This window comes from Lithobates pipiens, unplaced genomic scaffold (assembly GCF_037356315.1).
Source record: "Lithobates pipiens isolate NorthernLeopardFrog02 unplaced genomic scaffold, aLitPip1_a1.2 Scaffold_19, whole genome shotgun sequence".
Taxonomy (NCBI): domain Eukaryota; kingdom Metazoa; phylum Chordata; class Amphibia; order Anura; family Ranidae; genus Lithobates; species Lithobates pipiens.
In genome coordinates, this window is record NW_027507764.1 from 130,881,191 (window position 1) to 130,907,485 (window position 26,295).

General features: G+C 45.7%; 1 protein-coding gene across 4 annotated transcripts in view; it reads left to right on the plus strand.

Moving 5' to 3' along the window:
* Positions 1–1,409: 1,409 nt before the first annotated feature.
* Positions 1,410–26,295, plus strand: part of SNX13 (sorting nexin 13) — a 223,398-nt gene continuing 198,512 nt past the window's right edge. For 2 of the 4 annotated variants that reach the window (XM_077491268.1, XM_077491270.1), the window contains exon 1: positions 1,411–1,629. Coding sequence is in view for 1 of the 4 variants with exons in the window: in XM_077491270.1 (XP_077347396.1) it covers positions 1,618–1,629 (12 nt within the window). In the remaining 3 variants the exon portion in view is untranslated. Of the gene's footprint in view, positions 1,630–26,295 lie in introns of all 4 variants that reach the window. The other 2 variants (XM_077491271.1, XM_077491269.1) reach the window with 2 other exon arrangements.

Genomic DNA, 26,295 nt, shown 5'->3' on the forward strand with positions numbered 1-26,295 from the left:
TTTATTTTGCAGTAGAACTTTCACAAAACACAGTCTCTTTGGGAACAGAGGGCACGGGTGAAGAACTCAGGTACCTTGAACTGCAGGTTTAACAAAGTCTCAATTTCCACCCAGAGAGTAGCCACTCGCAGCTGGGTACTTCAAGGCTGAACAGACCTCTAGCAGAGGTCATGGCAGTCAGATCGTTAACCCAAACTTAAACAGGAACCTTTTTCCGACTGTACCCGGAAACGTTTCCCGCTTCCTTTGAGGTACTGGAAAAGTGTGGAATCGCCAATGTCCTTCCCAACTCAGTAACCAGGCACTTCTCAGGATGCCACTTGACGGCCCTCCCCCGTAGAGTCCTCCCCCAGTCACTTTCACGAGCTGCGGTGTCCCTCCAAGCCAAGAGCACACCCGGACACTCTGAATCCTCCCTCAGTTACAGCACCTCAGACCAACAGGTTCCGAGACTCAGGAACAGATGGATCCTTACCCCAGACCAGTCAGGTCTAACAGGGGCCACTGACAGGAACATGTTGCGGAATGTCAAACACCCCGTGACCTGGACCCCTCATGGGGCTACCCCGGTCCTGGAACCAGAACAGACCCCACGGGTCTCTCGAACAACTCCAGAACATCGAACACGTGACCCACACCTGCTTAAGTACCCCCTCCCAGACTCCTCAGTGGGCCCGGCCCTCCCGCTGATTGGCTCCGAGAGGGCCGATACCAAAACATCCAACCAGACTTGGTTCTCGCCTGTCGTGCGCACCTCACCGCTCACATGACCAGGCAGAACATCAATCATGGCGCGGCCAGACTGGTGTTAAGTCATACCTACACAATTAACCCTCAGTGCTGTAAGGTCCTGAGGCAAAAACTAAATTTACAAAGTGCGTGACGTTTGGTCCCAAATGTCACCCGCTACACCTGTTTGCAAAATTTTATAATAAACTATGAAAATAGTTTTTGTTTTTTTCAAAAGTTTCAGTCTTTTTTGTTAGGTAGATAAGTGGTTAAATAAAAGGATAAAACTAGCTGAGCTCGACTCTATGAAGTCTTTGCCTCACAAATCAGTCGCTCTGCTTTTATTTTCACATCAGCCGCATTCCATGTGACATGTATGTCTCCATGGAGAGCAGAGCCGTCCACCACTGTCCACTCCTACTCAGCTCTATGGCGACGGACAAGCTACCCTCAGCAGAACACGCCCCCTCCGCGTGACATCACCAGCCAGAGTCCCCAATAGAGGCGGGGTCAGCCGTCACTTGTGTGTTTTATTTATGGACAGTGCAGAGTCTCTCCGCCTGGATTATCACTGGTAGGCGGAGCTTGTTGAAGTCACTAAGCGCCATGCTTGACAGGGTATGCCCGGAAAGCTCACTGGTTGGTGGAGCCACGTTAGCCACGCCTGCTTACTAATCTCCAGTTCTTCCTATGGCCCATGGTTTGTTGTCACCCCGAAACAACATGGCCGCTCTTCCGGAGGCGGTCGGAGGGTAGGGGTGGGTCAGACTGTGGAGCTACCGGAGGCCGAGGGGATACGGGGCCGGGCTGACATCCGTGCTGAGGATAGCCCTCTTCCTAGGATTATAATGCTGCGCTGCTAGGACATTACACTGGCCGGAGACAACCATGATCCCAAAGGTGAGGGGACTGGGCAAGGGGAGCAGGACTGTGATCTCTATACCCCCCGGAGGTGTGACTGAGAGGAGCACTATGGAAAGGAGAGCACTATGGAGAGGAGAGCAGGACTGTGATCTCTATACCCCGCAGGTGTGACTGAGATGAGCACTATGGAGGGGAGGGGAGGGGAGAGGAGAGGAGAGGAGAGGAGAGGAGAGTAGGGCAGGGCTGTGATCTCTATAACCCGGAGGTGTGACTGAGATGAGCACTATGGAGGGGAGAGGAGAGCAGGACTGTGATCTCTATACCCCGGAGGTGTGACTGAGGAGAGGAGAGGAGAGCACTATGGAGAGGAGTGCAGGACTGTGATCTCTATACCCCGGAGGTGTGACTGAGGAGAGGAGAGCACTATGGAGAGGCGTGCAGGACTGTGATCTCTATACCCTGGAGGTGTGACTGAGAAGAGCACAGTGTATGGAGGGGAGAGGAGAGCACCACTATGTGTATATGGAGGGGAGAGGAGCACTATGGAGAGGAGGGCACCACTATGTGTATATGGAGGGGAGAGGAGCACTATGGAGAGGAGGGCACCACTATGTGTATATGGAGGGGAGAGGAGCACTATGGAGAGGAGGGCACCACTATGTGTATATGGAGGGGAGAGGAGCACTATGGAGAGGAGGGCACCACTATGTGTATATGGAGGGGAGAGGAGCACTATGGAGAGGAGGGCACCACTATGTGTATATGGAGGGGAGAGGAGCACTATGGAGAGGAGAGCACCACTGTGTGTATATGGAGGGGAGAGGAGAGCACCACTGTGTGTATGTAGAGGGGTGAGGAGCACTATGGAGAGGAGAGCAGGGCTGTGTGTATATGGAGGGGAGGGGAGAGGAGAGCAGGGCTGTGTGTATGGAGGGGAGATGAGCACAGTGTATGGAGGGGAGAGGAAGGGGTGCTCAGTGTATAGGGGACAGTATGGAGGGGCGCACAGTGCATAGGAGAGAATATGGAGTGGAGCACAGGACTGTAGGGCCAGACATACAGAGGAGGAGATGTCAGCAGACAGGGCAGGATGCAGGTGTAGAGGAGTGGAGGGATAAGTGACAGCAGTATAGGGACACAGAGGTAAGTGGGTGGACAGGACAGGTGACAGCTGTTACAGCATTAGGGGTATAGATGACAGAAATATAGGGACACAGTACTGAGCAGAGACAACAGAATTAGAACACATAGATAAGGAGAGGCAACTATGATAAGTTGATCAGACAGGTGACGGCAGTGTAGAGACACAGAGGTGAGCATAGACAGCAGTGGACGGGGCAGATGACAAATGACAGTTGTACAGATCCTGGGAGGGGGGGGGGGGGGGTGGTGTCGGTGGAAAGGTGACAGCAGCTTTAGAGACACAGAAGTAAGAGGATAGCCAGAAGTGGACAAGATAGGTGAGGAGAAATAGGTGGCAGCAGCACGCCGCACACAGACATAACAGGATAGAAAGCAGAGCCCTAGACGGGTAACACTTATAGTGCTGGGGGAATAGATTAGATGACAACAGACCCAGAAGTAAGAGTATAGACAGTAGTGGACTGGTGACAATTGACGGCTCTGTATACTGTCAGGGCACAGGTGACGGCACCCCCCCCCCCTTTCCCAGGATCTAAGAGGGTCGACACCAATGGACAAGACAGGTGACTGCTAGATAGAGCTGTAGGGTAGGTGAGGGCAGATGGGTGACAATAGGATGCCACACACACACAACTAGGAGAATAGACAACAATGGAGTAGACAGGTGACACCTATACAGGACTGAGTATAGATGACAGCCGCAGTAGACACAGAAGTATGAGGGTAACCAGGCCAGACATATGACAAGTGGCAGTATATGTGGTGGAAGTGATCGGTAGGTAGATAGCAGTGGAGCAGACAGGTAACACCCGGGGGGGGGGGGGAGTGATAGGTGACAGCAGCATTAGGGACACAGAAGTTATAGGATAGACTGCGGTAGAAAGATAATTAGGTGACAGCTGTGGGGGGGGGGGGGGGGGTGTATGGGTGTTGGGTGCATTAGAGTCACAGAGGTAAGAGGATAGACAGCAGTGGGTCAGAAGGGTGACAGTTGACAACTGTACAGAGTTGGAGGGATAGGTGACAGACGGGATGCCACACACAGAAGTAAGAGGATAGACCGCAGTAAATCAGGCAGGTAATAGTTGTATGGAGGTGGAGTGTTGGGTGACACAGCTGTAGGGACACGGATATAAGAGAATAAACCACAATAGAAATAACAAGTGACAGCTGTACAGGTAATGACAACACTAGAGCCACAGAGATGATGGGAGATAGATGGCATTGGACTGAATACAAGTGACAGCTGTAGAGATTTGGAGTGATGGATGACACAGAAATAAGAGGATAGACGGTAGAGGACAAGTGACAGTAGTGTGGAGTCTTGGGTCAGTTGACTACATTACAGATACAAGGAGTAAGACAAGAAGATTGATGACAAAGGTGGCAGGAGTGAAGGGATCTAGACCAGACGTTGGGACACAGAAATGGCAATCTAGAGCACAATCCGTCCACCAGTATGAGGCTGGAGGTACAGGGGACAAACCATATAAAATGGGAAGATCCCATCAGGATTGGGGCTGCCGGTGAAAGAGTACATTATGAAGGGATGGGTACAAAGAATACCAACTCCGATTCAAAGGAAATGTAGGGCAGACTGGGCATGTGACATGCATTACAGTGTCCAACTAGAGTTACACTCACCCAGATTGTACTAAAAGATGAATGAAGACTGCAAGAGAAAGTTTTGGGGGGGGGGGGGGGGCACAGAGGGGATGATCATTTCTGTTAGGACAGATGACGACTGACAGCAGAAAGGGGCACACAGTAGTTATAGGAGGGAAACCTACTGAAAAGGGCACAGGTGAGGACATTTTAATAACCTTGAAAGCAGATGATGGCATCATGAGGATGAGGAGTTTTGATGGTGAATGACTGGATGTGTATCTTGGAAGTAGCATATTACTAAGATGACAGGTCCCAGCTATGTGGGCATTGTGAAGGGTATGAAACATGGGACAACGCAGGAGAACAGTAGAATATTCCCTCGAGATTAGTTTCTTTATAATAAAATTGTACACCTGAAATCATTTAATGGCTGATGTGTAAGGCTGATTTCACACTAAAGTGCCACTCGTTTTAGTTGTGCTTTTGCGCTGCTTTTCGGGCGCTAGCTGGGTGCTTTTAACCCAAAAAAACTTTCAAAGCACTTTTAAGGAGATTTGAAATCGCTGCCTATTCATTCCAATAGGCAGGGTGTTTTGGGAATGCTAAATACGGCACTACCAACCCGCCTCAAAGGTGCTGCATGCAGGACTTTTCGGGAGCGTCCCACAAGTGCACCGGCCCAGTGTGAAAAGACACTGGAGGCGCTTTTCAGGCACTTTGCAGAGGCTATTTCTAACGCTAAAGTGACTGAAAACCGCCAGTGTGAAAGGGGTCTTGAGAGTATGCGTCCTTTTGTCTCAAGTCATTTCATCCTCCAGACCCAAATGTTCTCATCCCCACTTCACCAGTCCTCAGTCTGTATTGTTTTCTTCAGAATTCACTACTTCTATGAACATGACTCACTTTAGGCTGTATGTTGCTTTCTGTTGGGCATTAAAGTGTGTGCATTTTATTTATTTTTTGGCTAGAGAAGCAAATGGTTAGAATCCAAGTCCTCTCTTTTTTTTTTTTTTTTTTTTGGTTCAGTGTTTTTATTAAAGAGGAAGTATACTCCCCTGTATGCTTTGTACCTATAGGTAAGTCTAGAATAAGGCTTGCCTATAGGTACTGTAAATATTTCCTAAACGTGCGCCGTTTGAGATATTGTATACTGCGCTGATGATGTCCTCTGCGATTGTGCTCTGAAGCAAGTGACCGCGCCTTCCACGTGAATGTGCGGGCGCGTCGTCACAAGGCTCCGGCCAGTCACACAGTTGGAGCCCACGGCTCCAGAAGGAAGACCGGCGAAGAGGGATGCGGAGACCACACAGGCTTCGCTTGCAGATAAGTGTCGAATGCGATGCATAATGGCACATTATGCCCTTACTTTGTAGGGAACAGAAAAAAATTCCGCGTTCTCTCCTCTTTAAGGATTTAAAGTGTCATTAAAGAGGAAGTAAACCCTGATGGGTTTACTTCCTCTTTCATTCCCTGCAAAGGTAAAGCATAATGTCACCTGCCACCTGTCCCCTGTAGTCCGGCGCATCCATCTTCTCGGTGGGTCTTGCTGCTCCGGAGATGTCATTCGGCGACGCTGCAATGACGTCGCTCCCGCGCATGCGCACGTGAGCCGCCATTTGCGGCATATCACGTTGACCGTGGCGCGCATGCGCCGTAGACAGCAGTGCCTGTCTTTTGGCAAATATCTCCTAAACCAGTGATGGCGAACCTTGGCACCCCAGATGTTTTGGAACTACATTTCCCATGATGCTCCACTACACTGCAGTGTAGTGGAGCATCATGGGAAATGTAGTTCCAAAACATCTGGAGTGCCAAGGTTCGCCATCACTGTCCTAAACCGTGTAGGTTTAGGAGATATTTCTTGGACCTACAGGTAAGCCTTAATCTAGGCTTACCTGTAGGCCAAAGTTGGTTTTAAGGGTTTACAACCACTTTAAACCCATATCATAAATAAACTCAATAAATGTTGTATTGCAGGCGGTTCATACTCAGTCATGAGATTTGTTTTCTATAGTCTGCAAAAAACCTGTTTGATCCTGCTGCGCTCTATCTACACCTTCTGTCCATGTCCCCAATTCAGCGAAGGATTTTGCAGCTGTGGTGGCAACTCTGCACATGCCCAGTTTTCAGTGAGTTTCTATGCCGAGCATTTCCTCCTTTTATAACATCTGAGCAGCCCATGTGACTATGGAATCACACATGTGGATGTATACACGGTGGTAAATGACAGCTCACTCTCTCCCTCTTCCATGCCCACTAACCAGCTAAACACAATGGGGGGAAGCTCATTGCATGTAGATTGATGGAGACATCACCTCCCTGTTAGTCTAAGATACGGGCTGGAGTGGCGTGACACAGTATGTGACTGGCAGAAATCTGCCCACATCATGTTATTCACAAAAAATAAAGATTTTATTTCAAATATATATTTGTATGATCATTTAAAACCGTTTATTGCTCTTCATCACTTATTTTTACTCTGCATTCTGAAGGCTGTTTTTTTTTTTTGTTTTTTTTGGTCTGTCAGATAAAATGCCAGTAAAATACATTTACGTTTTCGGTTGTAACATGACGAAATGTGGAACGTTTTTAACCACTAGAGATCCGCGCTATAGCCGAATGACGGCTACAGCGCGGACCTGCTTTGCCGGGACTACGTCTATTGACGTTGTCCCATGCGTGACACGCTCTGTGTTCAGCGAGTCTGAGACCGACCCCTTACCACGTGATCAGCTGTCAGCCAATGACAGCTGATCATGTGATCACAACAGAGCCGGTAATCGGCTATTTCGAGGAGGAAAAAAAAAAAGCCGATCACAGCCGAGGGAGTTCAGTCCCGATCACAGCGAGCTGGAGTCAGCTCATCAGTGCCCACCTGCCCCCTGCCAGTGCCACCTATGTGTAGGAAAAAGTGCCACCCATCAGTGCCCATAGTGCCCACAATTTGCTGCAACAGTGCTGCACCTCAGTGCCACATATCCGTGCCCATCAGTGTCATCTACCAGCGCCCAGCAGTGCCACCCATCAGTGCCTTCTTATCTGTGCCCATCTTTGCCCATCAGTATTGCCTTAACTGTGCCTATCAGTGCCCACCAGTGCCGCCTCATTCGCGCATTTCAATAAAGGAGAAAAATTACCTGTTTGCAAAATTTTATAACAAACAATTAAACATGATTTTTTTTTTGTGCCTTTTTTTTGTTTGTTTAGCAAAAAATAAAACTCCCAGCTGCAATTGCCACCAAAAGAAAGCTCTATTTGTTGGAAAAAAAGTGATAAAAATTTCATTTGGGTACAGTGTTATATGGCCACGCAATTGTCATTCAAACTGCAGCAGCGCTGAAAGCTGAAAATTGGTCTGGGCAGGAGGGGGGTTTAAGTGCCCAATAAGCAAGTGGTTAAAGGGTGTGAATACTTTTTTCAAGGCACTGTAAGTATATCTCTTCTTCCCTTCTTAGTCAGCTTTCACCAAACCAGGTGTCCCCTTGTTCACGTGACAAAAAGTTTTGCCTATACACATGCACTATCCTTTCAACTTGATTTAGTATTCATATTCTTAAATGCAACCTTAATTAGTCAAACATAGTTTAGAATGCGTTCTGCTGAAGTCCTATCATTTGCAAGATGGGTTCCAATTTGTTTCTATGGATTACTACACTTAAGCTTAAAGGGGTTGAAAGGTTCATTTTTTATTTTCTAAATGGGTTCCTTTTAAGCCTGTGCATTGCTGGTTCACTTACCTTTTCCTTTGATTTGCCTTCTATGTTTTTTATTTTTTTTATTTATTTTCTTTGTCTGAATTTCTCACTTCCTGTTCCTCCTCAGTAAGCTGTTCAGTAAGCTGCTCTGGCTGACTAAACACCACTCGGATGATGGTGTGAAGTTTACTGAGGAGAAACAGGAAGTGAGAAATTCAGACAAAGAAAGAAAACATTTTAGAAGGGAAATCGAAGGAAAAGGGAAGTGAACCAACAATGCACTAGCTTAAAGGAACCTATTTAGAAAATAAAAAACAAAGCTTTACAACCTCTTTAAGAAATCTTTGAATATTCTTTGAATGTGTTTAGCACTCTTTAGTGCATGATTTGGGTCATAATTTTGTAGAAGTTAAGTAAAAAAGAGATTTGGGATTTTATGAGGCCAAGACATGGAATGTCAAGTGCCTCCATCCCTATTGGCAATTAGCAGAGAGAATTTGGGACTTTATGTGAAGCAAATGGCCGAATTGGACAATATGAACAGGGAATGTATGGCTGGTATAAGATAGTAGATAACCTGATTTACATTGTCATACCATGTACATAGTAACATAGCATGAACCAATTGCATGACTATATGGTTTTATTACATATGAATCACATAGTAACATGTGGGTACATGACATTTAACAACATAATAAAAGGGAAGCGCCAGACTTTAAAATCTATGTTCACATATTATTTCAGGTCCATGACAGCCTGGTATAGGCCAAGAAAAACAACATAATATACATTTGGTTAGATATTACTCTTGAATTTAAAATTATAATGAAGGCATCTATATAGCTTGACGCGTTTCATGGATAACCTCCAAACTTCAGGAGCAGATGTGCAAATCGGTATCTATAAACGTATTGTAAAATTAATATAACTGGCCAAGGAAGGGGGGGGGGGCAGATTGCTATAGATAATTAGGGTGACAACCATGAATCACCCCATAGGTAACTTACATATAAACTGTGAGTGTGGGTGACAGTGCCATGGGCTGTGACCCACTGGGGCAAAAATATATCATCAGTACCAGGAGCTGAGGTGGTGAACCCCACGGACAAGATGGTAGAGAGGCAGCAAAGAACAGACATTCCTGGGGAGCAGTACCCCATTTGACCTAAAATGTGACAATGATAAAAGCAATTAACTAAGAAAAATAAGGGTGCTCTGCCTCTTCAGCACTCACTGGAGTGCCGAGCTGTGCAGGGAGCAGCTGGCTTTAGCTCTCAGTGGCACGCCCAATGGCTGAGCCATCTTTTGGACAGAAATCTGGGTGGATCCCGATGTTCTCCTGTGACCCACAAAAGAGCTTTGGCCCTACTTCCCCTTTTAACCACTTCCCACCCAAAGACTTTATATGACTTCTTTGACTTTCAGTGGGACTATCTGAATGATGCCTGCAGCTACAGGCATCATTCAGATATCCTTGTTTTCAGCCGGCGACTCTTTGCACCATAAGAACAACCATAGCAGCGTTTTTACAAGCGACGGGAGGGGACAATTCCCCCCGCCACCATCCGGTGCTTTTCCGGGACCTGGAGAAACAATCGACCGCCGCCAGTTACTGACCATAGAGATTTCCACTGACCAGATGATCACCAGTCATCTCTATGCCTGTTGGAGGCCCGGGTGCGACGTTATGACGTCATGTGTGGGTCACGGATGTAAACAAAGCCGCGGCTGGTAAGCATGAGATCGTGGATTTTTTTTTTAGTTTTTACCCCGATTTGATGCTTTCCACCCTGGAGAAGATATGTGGGGTCTTATTGATCCCGCATCTCTCCATAAAGAGGGCCTGTCACGAACGATTCCTATAGGAATAAAAGTGATTAAAAACAATAAAAAATAAATAAATAAAACATTTAAAAAAAGTGTAAAAAAAAAAAAAAGGTAAAACACGCCTGTCCCCGGTAGCTCGCGCTCAGAAGCGAACGCACACGCAAGTCCCGCCCACAAATGTAAATGCTGTTCAAACCACAAGTGAGGTATTGCCGTGTGCGCTAGAGCGCGAGCAACAATTCTAGAACTCCTATGTAACCTGTTAAAAAAATAAATAAATGAAAGTGTTGCCTATGGAAATTTTTAAGTACCGAAGTTTGGCGTCATTCCATGACTCATGACTCAATTTTAAAGTGTCACATGTTTGGTATTTATTTACTTGCCTTAACATCATCTTTCACATTATACAAAAAAAAAAAATGGGCTAACGCTCCTGTGTGCTTTGTGTTTGTTTTTTTTTTTTTTTGTTTTTTTATCATGAAACGTAAAAAAAAAAATATAAAATAAAATGCGTTTGAAAAATTGCGCAGATATCGTGTGAGATAAAAAGTTGCAACGACCCCCGTGTGTGTGTGTGTGTGTGTATATATATGTATATGTGTATGTGTGTATATATATATATATATATATATAATGTTTGGTTCTGAGTAATAATTTTTTTTTTTTTTTTTTTTCATATGTAGGAGAGGAGTGCCTGAATAGGCCCGGTATAGAAGTGGTTTAAATATTCTAAGTTAATATTTTTCTGCTTGAAAAGAATATTTAATTGCTTCTCGTTCATCTGAATTTCTCCTCATTAGTCTATTTATCACCACCTCAAACAGGTTGTAGTATTCCTCTCCTCATAGACTCTCTCTTGACACCAGCCGGAAGCTAGCTCCTTTTTTTTTTTTTTGTGCAGCGAAGGCTTGATTCACACCTACAAGCGTGGCCAAGCACATATTCCTGTGTGTCGCATGTATGGAAGCCCATTCATTTCAAAGGCCTGCCCTATGTACAAGAAATGCAAAAAAAAAATCTCTGAATCTTTTCCAAAAATAGGCATGTTTGCTGATACATGTTGATGCCATTAACAATTATTGGCACTGCCACGTGTCTGCTAAATGACACCGCATTTGTTGACGTGTCAGAAGTGTGCAGTTTTTTTGCTTGTGTTCCCAGCATGCAGTAATGTGAACCTAGCCTAAAGACGGCCATAGATGATTTGAACCTAGGCTGCTTCAACAAGGTCCATGTATGGGCAGACTGATTGTACCCAAGTTGATTGATTGATTTACGTTGTATGACCGTGCAGTGTTGTATAGCAAAAAAATGGCCTGGTCATGAAGGGGGGTAAATTTTCCGGAAGTCAAGTGGTTAAAAAAATTGGGATAGTCCTTCAATACACTATCCAAAACAAAAAAAATAACTAAAAAAAATCCTGACCTGTTGTGTCTGATACAAAAAAAATAAAATTGTAGCAATTTTAATAATAATCTTTCCCTACACTATCAAAATCACAAAAAGTTTCAGCTTTCAGCTCCCGTATGGTTTGCAGTCGGGTAAGTGCAGCCCTTGGTAGGTCTCTGCAGCTCTTTACAGGCTTGGGTGTTGTGGCTCTGAGTTGCTCGTGCCTGATCTGGGCTGACGGTACCTTGCGGTAGTAATTGGAAAGACAGCAGGAAGGTAGGAAGATAATGTACATTAACAAAGAAGCAGACATCTGAGAATGGCAAATTGGCTTACAAATGCCAGGTACCTAATAGCGGGATGAGAATGGCATGGCCTGTGGAGACCCTGAGCAGCGGGACTGGATGCTGCTCTCCAGGGCTAATAATGAACTTGATAGGAGAGATGTGAGCTGTGGCTGAGTAGAATTGCAGTTTGTTCTCTGCATTTTTGTAGGTTTGTAAGACTTGGGAGCCCAAAAAAAAAAAAAAAACGCATTCCAAACTTGGCATTATGAATGCTTTTAAGTGCGAAGGAGGGGACCCCAGATCCCCCCCCCCCCCATAAAGAGTACCTGTCACTGCCTATTACTATCACTATTACACTTTTTTTTTTTTTTTTTTTTTTTTTTAAAGGGGGGGAGTAAATCGCCACGTCCCTCTGTGTTCGCGTATGGAAGCGAACACATAGGTAAGTCGTGACCGCAAATGTAAACGGTGTTCAAACCACACATGAGGTTTCACCGCGAACAATGGAGTGAGAGCAATAATTCTAGCACAGGACCTCCTCCATAACTCTGAACTGGTAACCTGTAGAAAATTTTAAATTGTCACCTATGAAGATTTTTAAGTACTGTAGTTTGTTGATATTCCACGAGTGTGCGCAATTTAACCGCTTCCTGCCCGCCCTATAGCCGAATGCCGGCCTTCGGGCGGGCGGCTTCCCTCGCCTGGCCGTCCCTGGACGGCCAGGTGTTTACTTCCGCAATGCGCGCCGCCGGGGGCGCGCATCGCGGAAGTTTTGCACTCGCCGTGTCTCCCGGAGACAGGCGAATACAGATCGCCGTGAACGGCCAATCAAAGCGGCCGTTCACAGAGCGATCTAAGCTGCCAATAGGAGATGATCTCAAATGTAAACATATGAGATCATCTCCCATTGCCGTGTCTCTCTCTCCTCACACAGAGACAGCGTGTGAGGAGAGAGAGGATCTGTGAGTGAAACATTGTATCCGTATTGAGTACCAGTGCAAATTGTCAGTCCCAGTGCCAATTGTCAGTCCCAGTGCCAATTGTCAGTCCCAGTGCCAATTGTCAGCCCCAGTGCCAATTGTGAGCCCCAGTGCCAGTGCCATTTGTCAACCCAGTGCCATTTGTCAACCCAGTGCCATTTGTCAGCCCAGTGCCATCTGTCAGCCCAGTGCCATCTGTCAGCCCAGTGCCAGTGCCGCCAGTGCCACCTGCCAGCGCCACCTGTCAGCGACAGTGCCAGCGACAGTGCCATCCGTCAGCCCCAGTGCCGTCAGCGCCAGTGCCGTCAGCCCCAGTGCCGTCAGCCCCAGTGCCGTCAGCGCCAGTGCCGCCAGTGCCAGTGCCGCCAGTGCCACCTACCAGCGCCAGTGCCAGCGCCACCTGCCAGCGCCAGTGCCACCTGCCAGTGCCATCCGTCAGCCCCAGTGCCATCACCCCAGTGCCGTCACCCCAGTGCCGTCACCCCAGTGCCACCTACCAGTGCCAGCGCCACCTGCCAGTGCCAGTGCCAGTGCCACCTGCCAGTGCCACCTGCCAACGCCAGTGCCATCCTTCAGCCGAAGTGCCGTCAGCCCCAGTGCCGTCAGCCCCAGTGCCGTCAGCGCCAGTACCGTCAGCGCCAGTGCCGCCAGTGCCACCAGCGCCAGTGCCAGTGCCGCCAGTGCCACCTGCCAGCGCCATCTGCCAGCCGCACTGCCATCTGCCAGCCCCATTTGCCAGAGCAAATAGCCAGCACCATCTGCCAGTGCCATCTGTCAGCGACATCTGTCAGCGACATCTGCCAGCGACATCTGCCAGCGACATCTGCCAGCGACATCTGTCAGCCCCATCTGCCTCCAGTGCCATCTGCCTCCAGTGCCATTTGTCAGTGCCACGTGTTGTCAGTGCCACCTGCCACGTCAGTGTCACCTGTAATCAGCGTCACCTGTCAGTGTCACCTGCCACATCAGCGTCACCTGTCAGTGTCATCTGCCAAATCAGCGTCACCTGTCAGTGTCATCTGCCAAATCAGCGTCACCTGTCAGTGTCACCTGCCACATCAGCGTCACCTGTCAGTGTCACCTGCCAAATCAGCGTCACCTGTCAGTGTCACCTGCCACATCAGCGTCTCCTGTCAGTGTCATCTGCCAAAATGGGGTCACTTTGTGGGCATTTCCATTGTCCTGGTGCTCCAGGGCCTTCAAAAATGTAATAGGTGGTTGAGAAATGAGATGTGTAATTTATGCCCCTAGAACGCCTAATGGTGCTATTTCAATATTGGGCCTCTGTATGTGGCCAGGCTGTGTAAAAGTCTCACACATTTGGTATCGTTATACTCAGGAGGAGTAGTAGAATGTATTTTGGGGTGTCATTTTTGCTGTGTACATGCTATGTGTTGGAAATATCTTATAAATGGACAACTTTGCGTAAAAAAAATGCGTTTTCATTTTTTTTCCACATTTTCCCAAAACTTCTGGAAAAAAATGAACCATTCAAACGACTCAATATGCCTCATAGATTATACGTTGGGGTGTTAGCTTTCCAAAATGGGGTCACTTTGTGGGCATTTCCATTGTCCTGGTGTTCCAGGTCCTTCAAAACTGTAATAGGTGGTTGAGAAATGAAATGTGTAATTTATGCTCCTAGAACGCCTGATGGTGCTATTTCAATATTGGGCCTCTGTATGTGGCCAGGCTGTGTAAAAGTCTCACACATTTGGTATCGTAATACTCAGAAGGAGTAGCAGAACGTATTTTGGGGTGTCATTTGTGGTATACACATGCCATGTGAGAGAAATAACCTATTACATTAAAAATTTTGTGAGAAAAAAAAAAAAAAAAAAAAAATCTTCATTTTGCAAAGAATTGTGGGAAAAAGATGACAACATCAAAAACCTCACCATGCATCTTAGTAAATACCTTGGAATGTCTACTTTCAAAAAAGGGGTCATTTGGGGGGTATTTGTACTCTCCTGACTTGTTCGGGTCACAAGAAATGAGATAGGCCACCAGTACATCAGATGTGATCAATTTTGTGCGATTCGCACCACAGCTTGTAGACTCTCTAACTTTCACAAAGACCAAATAATATCCACTAATTTGGGTTATTTTTACCAAAGATATGTAGCAGTATAAATTGTGACCAAAATTTATGAAAAAAAAATTATAATTTGCAAAATTTTATCACAGAAACAAAGAAATATGTGTTTTTTTTCAAAATTTTCGGTCTTTTTTCATTTATAGCGCAAAAAATAAAAACCCCAGAGGTGATCAAATACCACCAAAAGAAAGCTCTATTTGTGGGAAAAAAAGGACACAAAATTCATTTGGGTACAGTGTTGCATGACTGAGTAATTGTCATTCAAAGTGTGAGAGCACCAAAAGCTGAAAATTGGTCTGGGCAGGAAGGGTGTTTAAGTGCCCAGTAAGCAAGTGGTTAAAGCATAACATGATGGACGACGACGATTGTGTGATGTAAAGGGGTTGAGAGATGCGGGGCTGTTTTAATGTAAAGAGGGCCAGATTATTATCTTTATTAGCAGGTGACTGCGGCACTCTATGCATTCATATACATTGAACCTGGCCCTTAAAGCAGAGTTCCACACAAGAATGCAACTTCCACTTTTCTGAATCTGCACCCAACCCCTGTCTAATGCAGATATTTTGCTCCCACTTCTGAGCATAGATACCCGTGCCACCCCCCCCCCCCCCCCTTCCATAGGTGATCAGTGTAGTGCCACCCTACTTTGGTGGTAAGTGGGGAACATGCTCCTTAAAAGCTGAACTCCCTTGCAGTGGGGCTCACTTATGTCTAGGGGGGCACAAAGCAGTTTTACTTTCTTCAACTCTGTGACCTCTTCAAGTACAATGCAGAGCCAGTATATAGACAATTGCTCAGTGTATAGAACTTGTTATATGGGTACCCTCATCCCAAAATAGAAAATTTTGGGGTGCTGATATTCATGTAGGAAGTGCTTCTAAGGGTTTTTTACTTTTTTTTTTTTTGTTTGTTTTATTTGCTTATTTCAGGTACTTTGTATAGCGCTGTCAATTTATGCAGCGCTTTACATATACATTGAACATTTATATCTGTCCCTGCCCTCAAGGAGCTTACAATCTAAGGTCACTATCTTACATTCATACATACTAGGGGCAATTTAGACCGGTGTTCTGCCGAGAAAGGTCCCCCCTGTACTGCGCAGGCTTGTGCAATATGAACCACAACGGAGTCGCCGAAAATAGCCGAAGTTGAACACAGTGAGTCAGCTCTACACGGCGCCTGCGTTCCAACACTGTATAGGGCCACTCGCCGTGCTTCAGGCACGGCCTCACTCCGCTCGGCATATTATTGTTCTAACTCTGTCCACTTGGCTGGTGGGGCTTGAACCTGGACTCGGTGTGCAGGCACCATGTAGAGCTTGTGATCTTCGGAGACTTTCAACGGCTCCGTAGTGGTTCGTACTGCGCAAGTGCAGCTCCTGCCCAGTACAGGGGAACCTTATCCGCCGGGGGACCTTTTTCGGCAAGACACCAGATCCAATTAACCTACCAGCTTGTCTTTGGAGTGTGGGAGGAAACCCACACAGCTACAGGTAAACATGCAAACTCCAGGCAGGTAGTGTCGTGGTTGGGATTCGAACCAGCAAACCTTTTTACTGCTAGGTGAAAGTGCTGTCCACTACACCACTGTGCCGCCCATGTTGTCATGTTTTGAACAATTTTCACACAGGCTTATTAGCCTTCTGGCCTTTTTTAAACTATATAAGAAATAAAGTTCTTTGCTTAGTTTTAATAACATATTCAAATTGTCAATGCCCTTTGACGGTACCAACAAAATCTTGTTGTCCCATTGCACCCCAAATTTTTTACAATGCAGAGCCCATAACCCTGCTGTGGACACAGAGGAACACCCACCACCAGAATACAGGGCAGCACCAGCTGCTGGGGGAACCCGAGTATTGGGGAAGTAAAACTGCTTTTTCCGGTCACCTCGACAGAAGAAGCAATTAAATTAAGTCACTTCTATAAAATGCTCCTATCTGTCAGCTGGGGAGGAGAGAGAGAGAGAAAGAGCGCCGAGGAGTCATATGATCGCAGGAAGACGCTGCGTTATCAGTACAGATAAGCATATTCATGATATAACACAGACACAGTAGGGAATGGGGGCTTTTAATGTTACCTATGAGAGCGCGGGGGGGCGGGGGCGCGACACAGGAGACAGCAGGCTGCGTATGACTCCGGTGTCAGAGCTTGGCATGCCTGATATTTCTGAGTCGCCGTACAGGGGGAGGGTAGAAACTGGCAGGATCAGACAGGTATTAAGGGTGATACAGGGGGGGCAAATTACACAGCACAAGCACTGTGCTGTATAACATGCTTTAAGGGAACAAGATCTGTGTTGCTTTTTTGGGGTTAACAAATGCTTTAACCCTTGCAGTTTGAGGCCAGCCCTACTACAAGGGAACCTTTTTCCTTTCCCTGGAGATGGGCTTTAAAGGATAAGTTCACCTTTGGGAACACGTGGCATGTTCTAGCCGTTTTTTAGGGTGGAACATGTAACATGTTCCCACTGCTGCAGCCGCTTGCCGATCCCCTCTGTCCTGTGACAGCAGTATGGGGAGAAGTTCCCTGTACAAGCTGTCACTTTTTGAAAGGGGTCTGGGTGTACGGGGCTCCGCCCACATTTCCGCATCATTCATTATCAGAGTTCTGCCCACATTTCCGCATCATTCATTATCAGAGTTCTGTGAATGAATTAACTACAAGCGCTGACATCCTTTGCGGATATCAGCTTGTAGTTCCTAATAAACTACTACAGTGCTGCTGAAAGTTATTTGCACGATTGCTGACAGGGGGGATCCCTCCTGGCGAGCAATTGTCTGCTCCCGGCAGGGGGAAGCTGTCCCCGCCAGGAGAAGAAAGTGATTTTTGCTTGCGGCTATAGCAGATGCTAGCAAAAATCGGAAGCTAATTCTGCAGGCTGATTGTACCCAAGTTGATTGATCGATCGATCAACTTGGTACATTCAGCCTACCCATTAATGGTTTGAGTCCTGACCAGTTCCTACTAAATGGCTGTATGGCCAGCCTTACACTCACAGCCTGCAGGAGAGCTGCATGGCATCAGTGATCTGCTAATTGCTGGTGCAATGCTTTCCAGGCTCATACCTGCAGAAAAAGTGCATTTTTAATTTTTTTTTTTTTTTTTTTTTTAAGTTGAACTTATCCTTTTAAGCTGGCCCCATACACTTCTTGAATCTTTTTAGAGAAATCTAACAGATTCCTCCATCCACACTAAACAGTGTGAATAGATGACTCTCCCCTGCCGGCTATTGTATTCTGACAGCTTGTTTCTGCGGCTGTCAGAATACCTAACCAGTGACTGTATCTGGTTAAATGTAGATGGTTCCCTGACAATTTTGCTCTCGGTTCCTTCAAAAAAAAGTAAATTGTTCAGTTGACATTTGTCAAGATGAACGGTGCCTCACATTTCAGCCAATTCACAAGCACTTTTATGCTGCGTGGTCAATGGGAAGAATACCCCCTCTAAGGGCTGGTTCACACCAGATATAATCCAGTACATTTTATTCTGCATAAAAAAAATGCATGGACAGTGTGTTAAAGTGGTTGTAAAGCTTTTATTTTTTGTATTAAAATAACAAACCTGTCTATACTTACCTGCACTCTGCAATGCTTTTGCCCAGAGCAGCCCCGATCCTCTTCCTCTGGGGTCCCCCGCTGGTGCTACAGGCTCCTCCTTCATCGGGTTCCCCCACGGAAAGCCTCTTTCCATGGGTACACACGTGCGTGTTCGCTCCCTAGTCCCACTGCTGTGCCCGTTGACACAGACAATGGGACTTGGCTCTACCCCTTGCTCCTGTGTCATGGGATTTGATTGACAGCAGCGGGGGGACCAATGGTTTCCGCTGCTATAAATCTGTCCAATGAGGAGAGAAACAGCGGCTGGAGCAGCACATCGCTGGATCGGCTTAGGTAAGAAAAAAGGGAGGGGGTCGGGGGGCATCTGCATTAAGGTGAAAATACTGTAGCAGCTGACTTTTAATATTAGGATACTTGCCTGTCCAGGAATCCCACGATGTTGGCACCCCAGCCGATTTGTCTGTCGGCTCTCGAGTGCTGCTACCACCATTTGTTGTAAGGTAAACTGGCTGTGAAGCCGCAAGCTGGTTCCATACTGCTTTGTGAATGGCCCGGCAGCGGGGGAAGGAGGTGGGGGGGTCACCCCACCCCCCCAAAAGGTGCCAAATGTGTCAGCAGGGCAGGGGGGGAGGAAGCAAGTAAGCGGAGCTTTACCCTTTTGAATGGTGCTCAGCTTTAAGGCTTTACATCCACTTTAGCATGGATTCCGATGGCCCTAGTTCACGCCAGTTCAGTCAACAAAAGTAGAACGTGCTACATTTTTTTCCGCATGGATTTCACCAGAAATGTGACAAAACGCATCAAAATTGCATTGGGAGGCACATGTCGTCAATTGAGATTAACGTGGTTGTGAAGGCAGAAGTTTTTTTTTTTTATCTGAATGCATTCTATGCATTAAGCTAAAAAGCCTTCTGTATTGCAGCAGCCCCCCTCAGCCCCCCTAATACTTACCTGAGGTCCAGCGATGTCCAAGATTCTCCCTTTGGATTGGCTGAAACACAGCGGAGGCGCCATTGGCTGCTGCTGCTGTCAAGCAAGGTCAGCTAGCTAATGAGAGAGGGGGCGGAGCTGGGTCGGGCTCCGTGTTGAATGGACACAGGAAGCTGTGACTCGGCTTGGGTGCCCCCATAGCAAGCTGCTTGCTGAGGGGGCACTGAACAGGAGGGAGGAGCCAGGATCACAGAAAAGGGACCCGAAAAGAGGAGGATCGGGGCTGCTCTGTTGCAGTGGATTTGCACACAACAGATAACATGTTTGTAGTCTCGTATTTTATCCTTTTAAAAATAACAATCACTTTAAGAAAAAAAGAGGGAAAAAATGCACCAGAACCCTTCAAAAATGCATATGCAGAAACAAACCTGCAATGCAGAAATTGTGGTGTGAAGTGGCTCTGACAGATGGCTAAAAATACCATGGGCGTCAGTACCACGGGCATCCGTGGTTATTAATCTGATAGCTGGTAACTGATCACTGCTCAAGGAACCTCCAGCTACCCCTGGATGAACCCTGGTTGAGAGAGGCAGAGAAAGGGTTTATTTTATTCCTGTTGAAATATTCATAATATATCTTATCTTCTGGGTGACAGGCACCCGCTTTTATTGGCATTCCACAGGTCCAGTGTGCACTTTGGAATGAATATTACATTATTGGCAAGCTTTATATGTCAAATCTGTTTTGAGCTTGGCAATAAATGTCATATTGACTTTATGACGCAGTTATGGATGACTGTGCGTTCTTTGATTTTTTATATATATATATATATATATATTAGTGTTTTTGTAAACTTATTCTAAACTCATTGCCCTTTTTACTTATTTCATGTCTTGTAGAAAAAAAAAGTGTGAAAATCCAGAGAAGCGTTTTTTACGCGTTCTACTCTCTACGCTTACACATTAAGCATGACACTGACAAATAATTTGCCAGTACTGTGATTTGCAGGATTTCACCATCTGATCGAGGTCTGGTAGAATATCCGTGCTGTTATAAAATAAGCTCGGATGTCTCCTGAGAATTGCATGTTTCTGTTTGTTATTGCTGAGATCAATACATCCAGACAGTAATGCAGACGTACAGACGCACCGAGACTAAGACAGCATGCAACGCCATATTACCTTGTTGGACAGTTTAATCCCTATAACTAGAGACCGGTTATGTTTTTGTTCAACAATAAATTTTATCTAAAAGAAAATACAACTTGCTAGTTATGTGTGATTTATGATGGCAAATTTGGGGCAACCAGAATGAAAATGTATGTATCCTTTTTAGTAGATGCAAAACAGCCAACTTGTCTCTAAAGTAGATAGTGAATTGTGCATTGGCTATTATCTGGTTAATGAATGCAGTTTTAGGGTTTATGCACACAGATTTTATAGGTATTTATGCCTAGCATAATGGCTCAGCACTTTCCTATGCCCGGAGAGCCATATAATCAATGTACAGCCTGGCATACAATTGAATGCAGCTGTACTCTCATTGATGCCGATGTTTCTTTGCATCTGTGTTTACCAGTGCATCTGACAAACATGCGTGGATACACAGTGATGTAAAGAAGCACCAGTGTTAAGGGTACAGCCACAAACGGCCGTTTACTTCAGTGGCAGACTGTACACGGCTGCTTTTCGGGGTAGCAGTTGACAGAACGCTTTGCTAGGGTTTATAGGAATTTTCTATACCTATGTGGGCATGAACCCTTTAAGGCTTTCTTACACCAGCCCACATGGTAAAATGCATGCCCACTGGTGTACGTTGTGCTGGGACAACCGCAAAGGAGCCCTGTACAGCCGTGCTGATTTTAAAAAGTGACTGCTAGTGTGGGAAACTTCTTTCATGTGACCTGTTCCCAAAGGTGAACTTATTCTTTCAGTGACCAAAGACTGAAATCATTTTTAGACTGAATTAGTGGTGCAACGGATCAAAAAAACTCACGGTTCCGATCGTTCCTCGGATCAGAGTCATGGATCGTATCATTTTTCGGATCAGCAAAAAAAAAAAAAAAAACTCCCCTGCTGCTGTAATATCCACATAATCTCCCCCGCTGCTGTAATGTCCACGTCATCTCCCCCGCTGCTGTAATGTCCACGTCATCTCCCCCGCTGCTGTAATGTCCACGTCATCTCCCCCGCTGCTGTAATGTCCACGTCATCTCCCCCGCTGCTGTAATGTCCACGTCATCTCCCCCGCTGCTGTAATGTCCACGTCATCTCCCCCGCTGCTGTAATGTCCACGTCCTCTCCCCCGCTGCTGTAATGTCCACGTCCTCTCCCCCGCTGCTGTAATGTCCACGTCCTCTCCCCCGCTGCTGTAATGTCCACGTCCTCTCCCCCGCTGCTGTAATGTCCACGTCCTCTCCCCCGCTGCTGTAATGTCCACGTCCTCTCCCCCGCTGCTGTAATGTCCACGTCCTCTCCCTCGCTGCTGTAATGTCCACGTCCTCTCCCTCCCTTACCTTACCAGAATAGAAGCCGGTCAGAGGGGTGATGACGTCGGCACACAGCTGTACAGTGTACCAGATGGCTGCCGCTCCGGAGCTAAGCCGAAGCCGTGGCCTTTCCTAAGGCCGAGGCAGGAGAGCACTCTGTGGATCGCGTGGTGTGCCGATCCGAACAGGTTGACCCGTTCGGAACACGGATCAGTAACGATCCGTTGCACCACTAGACTGAATAGAATCTCAATTTAGCTATTTGTACATTGTGATCATGTCTCTTCTCTCAAGCGTTTCTTCTCAGGGAAAATATGTTTAATGTGTGTAGCCTTTCCTCATAACTGATCTCCTCCCAGACCCCTTATTGGCTTTGTTGCCCTTCTCTTGGACTCTCTCTCCAGTTCCAGAACATCCTTCCTGAGGACTGGTGAGCAGACCTGGATGGCGTACTCAAGATTTAGCCAAACCAGAGTTTTGTAACGTGGTAACATTTATTGTGGTGTGTGTGTGTTTTTTTTTTTTTTTTTTTTTTTTTTATTTTTTTTTTTTTGAGTAAATACACTTTTTTTTTTTTTTTTTTTATGCATTTTTATAGTCTGCTGTCCTAGTTTGCTACAGCTTTTCATTGCATCCTAATGCTGAGTATGTCCCCTGGGACCCCCAGATCCTTTTCCATCCTTGATTTCCCCCCAGAGGTTCTCCCCCTAGTGTGTAACTTGCATTCATATTTTTAGCCTCCAAGTGCATTACTTTACATTAGCCATCATATAAGCTCATTTGCCATGTAGTCTCCCACTCCCCCATTTTATTGAAGTCTTGCTATATCCAGTGGTGAGGTTATTACCATGCTTCACTTTATATGGTCAGCACAAACTGAGATTGAACTATTTATGCCACCCTCTCTGTTTTATGAACAAGTTAAAGCGGAGTTCCATCCATGATATAAACTTTACATCAATCGGCAGCTTTCAGCATTTAACAACAACATGAGCTGCTGGCTCTCAGGCTGAGAACTGAGTGATCAAACACAGCTGATATCTCGGTTCTCAGAGCTGCCTGAGCAGAGAGTCGGTGACTACTGGGCTGTGGAAGGGGTGAGAGCGGCGGGCTCTGGCTCTTGGCAGCTTGCTGAGAGGCTGAGACAGGTGGCAGTCCAGGCATGTGGGCAGATCCCGACCTTATATTCGCAATCTTTACTGAGCCTAGACCGGCTCTGTGACGTCAGCCGACAGTGGGCTGAAAACTGGTTACAAGAGTGCAGAACGAATAGACCACAAGAGAAGTACAGCCAAACGAGCTTTAGCTGTACCTTCTCCTTTAAATATATTCTCTCCTCTGTGTCTCTTGTGGTCTATTTTCGCTGCCCTGATCACACTCTTACATTTTTGTTTTTGCTTTCTTTGTATTGTTGGAATGCTGATGATGTCCCCTTGCCCTTATATTTTTTAAAGGACAGTTTTTTTTTTTTTTTTTTTCTATTTTAATATACCTCTATAACTATATGTTTGAATTTAGCCACCCAGGTTTAACCACGGTTATTTGTTGCCCATTGGAATACACTGGCTAATGCCATTTAATATATTCTTAAATCACCCCCACTGTTCCTCCGTGTTTTTTGTTTTTAGAATATCTTCACATTTAATGACGTGAGGTATAGAGCACAGTATAAGTTGGCTCTCTTGAAATGTAATGTTCTTGTCCTACCGTTGTGTCTTCTTTTCCTATGATTTACGATGAACGTAATTACCCTGTGATCACTGTTTCTCAAGTCATACTTTACTTCCACACCCGCAATCAGCTCTGTGTTTGTCATTTTGTAATATCTGGCTGCATTTACACTTCAGCTCTTTGAATTGCAGGCAGATTTGCTACGAATCTGCCCGCGATTTGAAAGTGCCGATGTGTGAATGACAAATCACGGGACTCTCATTTGAGATTACAATTATTTGAATGACCCTTCAAATAGCGTTGCAGGTCTACTGCAATTGTCACGCTAGAAATCGTGCCGCAATCACGGCAACTCTCATCATGCGAAGCATGTCGCCCAAAAAAAGTTCAGGAGCTACTTTTGGGCAACATGCTTCCTGCAATTGCAGCGCGATTTAACGTGGCAGACACCAGTGTACAGGAGTAATCACACAGGGCGCAATTACCTGTGGTTAGGGATAGATTGGTAGCAAGCAGCATACATCCAGAATCAATCACGTGTCCCTAACTGCAGGAAATCTCAATATATGCGATTTTTACATGCAGACACCGGAGGACAGCTGCAGTCAATATCAGCCTTTCATTGCTTCTTGGCCGCGGCTGTCCTTACCTGGTCTCTTCGCCACAGTTTTTTTCCTTGCTGCACCATACTCAATATGGCTGTGTGAATGGGGCCTAACAACAGGTATGGGTGTTACTAGAACAGGAAGAAACCAACAGCAAAAAAAAAAAAAAAGTTTTCCTGTTTTTCACAAGTCTCTTCCCATTGTACAGTACTCTCATTATTGCCTGGGGCTCTTGTGAAGTCCTGTCCCCTGACAGGAACTGAGGGAAAGCCGCCCGTATGGGGACTCGGCGTAAAATTCGAAAAGCTGTTTCATCGCATACAAAACCTGAAGTTGTGCTTTAAACACAGCAGTATTTTTTTTTTTTTAGCTTGCATCAGGGCCGGACAAATACCTATGCCATATGATCATTTAATATATATCATCAGAAACAAATGTATCCCCTTTCCCTTACATTTCTAAGATCTGAGATGTTACTTGGCAGTATGTGCAGCCGGTATAAAAGCCCCATAGCTCATTGCTCTATCCTTTCATGTGGGTAGAGCACTCTCCCTACAGCCTGTATTCCCTGGTCATATCATCACTTTACTATTCATTATAATAATATTATTAGTATTCTAATATTGTGTGATTTAATATTGCTGTCAGAATTCATCTACCTTTGTTGCACTATGCAGTTCCTTTGAAAAGTTAGATTAAATCCTCATGAGACATTGAGAAATACAACATATCCTGTTTTGAACTTTCGCTGGCACGTCAACTCTTTATTTCGTTCAACGAGGGACAGCACGTGTTTCTTTGTGGTAAGATCGGCTATGACTAATCGGGATCACTGATACGTGTTTTGTTCCACATTTTATGATCAAACATCCACAGCAATGGCCACCTATCATCAGATAAATAATTCTACGGTGGGACGCTTTGTAATTAATGCTTTTGTCATATGCCTGAGTAACTGGTCACCAGGCCCGAGCACTGTCTGGTATGAAGGTGTACTAAAGCCTAATACACACGGTCAGAGAATCGGACATAAAATACCGCTTTCTAAACAATCGTACTATAATTTTGAGAGCAGATTGCGACAGCTCGTCCAAAATTGCCCAAAGGGACAAATGCAAAAAAATGTCTTGTACAATACCAGATTGTATGATTTTTGTTTAATCCGTACCGTTTTCGTCCAAAGAAAATTGGAAGAACAAGACTACACCTGCTTGGAAACGAAAGAATACATTTTACTATACAATACATTTCCTCACTTCTGAAGTTGTGTCTGCTGACACCTTCCAGCATCCAATCCGGTCCACTAAAAACAGTTCCCCATCTGTCCAACGAATAGGATCTGACAACAGTTGAATGGAAATAGACAGGTGGTCCGTTTCCATCCGACCGCCCCATAGAGAACAGTGGCCTATTCAGAGCAAAGACAGACATGTCATCCACCTGCACAGCAGCGATCAGTGGAAAGATCCCCTGCCGAGCAGGTGGATTTGCTTGACAGTGTCTGTCGTATCAGTTTTACTGAGGCAGAATGGCATGTCTGGACGAAACAATGTTATGTAACGTCGCTTCACCCTGTGGGCACTAGGGGCACGTGCACGCTGCTGCTTGCCCCCGGAGCCGCTGTGAGTGCCCGGCGGTCGCAATGGCTGCCGGGCTCCCGCGATCGCTCGTGACACACTGAGAACCCGGGATCTGTGTGTCTAAATGCATCCCTGATCGTCTGTTCATACAAAGTATGAACAGCGATCTGTCATCTCCCCTAGACAGTCCCATCCCCCTTTCTGTTAGAACGCAGAGAGGGAACACGGTAAACCCCTTTTGATCGCCCCCCTAGTGTTAACCCCTTCCCTGCCAGTGACCTTTTTACAGTAATCGGGGCATTTTTATAGCACTGACCGCTGTATAAATGCCAATGGGTCCAAAAATGTGTCAAGTGTCTGATGTGTCCACCATAATGTTGCACTCTCGATAACATGTGCAGATCGCCACCATTACTAGTATAAAATAAATAATAATAAAAATGCTATAAATTATCCCCTATTTTGTAGACGCTATAACTTTTGTGCAAACCAATCAATATATGCTTATTGCGATTTTATTACCAAAAATATGTAGAAGAATACATATCGGCCTAAACTGAGAAAAAATATGCTTTTTCTTTAAAAAAAAAAAAAAATGGGGATATATATTATAGCAGAAAGTACAAAATTATTTATTTTTTCAAAATTGTCGCTCTTTTTTGTTTATAGCACAAAAAATTAAAAACCGCAGAGACGATCAAATACCACCAAAAGAAAGCTCTATTTGTGGGGAAAAACGGACATACATTTTTGTTTGGGTAAAACGCCGCATGTCTGCGCACTTGTCAGTTAAAGCAACGCAGTGGCGAATCACAAAAAAATGGCCTGGTCATTGAGCA